The 1,019-nt window shown below is 55.7% G+C and overlaps 1 protein-coding gene across 1 annotated transcript in view; it reads left to right on the top strand.

Annotated features, from left to right (window-relative positions):
- ITSN1 (intersectin 1) overlaps positions 1–1,019 on the top strand; it is a 103,849-nt gene that overhangs the window by 64,787 nt on the left and 38,043 nt on the right. Inside the window, exon 26 of the mRNA XM_015560218.1 lies at positions 241–407. Coding sequence (XP_015415704.1) covers positions 241–407 — 167 coding nt within the window. The remainder of the gene's footprint in view (positions 1–240; positions 408–1,019) is intronic.

Below are 1,019 nucleotides of genomic sequence, written 5' to 3'. Positions count from 1 at the left end.
CCACGGTGCCACACCGTGGCGTACGCTCGGCTGCTGGGGTCCTGTCCCTGCAGGGCCTGACTTCCTGCGCAGCCGAGGCGTGGAGCCAGGGGTGCCTCGGAACTCGGTGTTTTATCTGTGACCAGCCTTTCTCTTGAATGCTCCTCTTCTAACCTCCTTGTTCATGAACTTGCTTTTGCCAAGCTGTCTGGGACTTCTGTAAACAAGCTCTCTCCGTGTCTCCATGTTTCTCTCCACCAGAGTTTATTGCCATGTACACTTACGAGAGCGCTGAGCAAGGCGATTTAACCTTCCAGCAAGGCGATGTGATTTTGGTTACCAAGAAAGATGGTGACTGGTGGACAGGAACAGTGGGCGACAAGTCTGGAGTCTTCCCTTCTAACTATGTGAGGCTTAAAGATGCAGAGGTAAACCCCGTTAACTGTTTCCTCCCTCTCTGTGCAGCGTTCTCTCCGCAGGGGGGCTCGGACCTTGGCCGGTGGAACACTGGTTGGGTTTGGCTAAGTTCTGCAGTGTGGCGGCTGAGACAGTGTGACCTGTCATTTTGAACTTGTCGTTTGGTGCTGCCCGGTAAGCGCTGGCTTCCCACCGGCGGAGAGCGACCCAGGCTGACGGGGCTGCATAACTGGCGCGCGCAGCGGGGGCAACTGTGTCCCCGTTCCTGCGTGTGACTCACGTCGGACTCAGAGTAACGCTCTTAATCAGGTCTTCACGCCACTGATTTGGGGCCCCAAGAAGGGGGCCAGCAGCGTTTGGCCGTGGAAGGGAGGTGTCCGGGTGGCCCTGCCCGGGAGACCGGCCGCAGAGAGCTTCTGAGGCTGACATGTTTGCCGACACAGTAGGGACACACAAGATCTAAGAGATCGTCATGCTTTTGGCCTTACTGTGTCTGTTGATGAGGGTCTGAGCTTATTTCCATGCTGTTAGAAGTGGGAAGTGCCCCCTTGTTGTTAAATGGGCTCTACAAGCTCTGACCGCTCAGTGGCCTAAACTGGTCTTGAGATGCTATGAGTTTAATG

This window comes from Myotis davidii, unplaced genomic scaffold (genome assembly GCF_000327345.1).
Source record: "Myotis davidii unplaced genomic scaffold, ASM32734v1 scaffold170, whole genome shotgun sequence".
Classification (NCBI taxonomy): domain Eukaryota; kingdom Metazoa; phylum Chordata; class Mammalia; order Chiroptera; family Vespertilionidae; genus Myotis; species Myotis davidii.
Note: the sequence above shows the minus strand (reverse complement) of the source record. Positions and strands in the feature narration are given on the sequence as shown.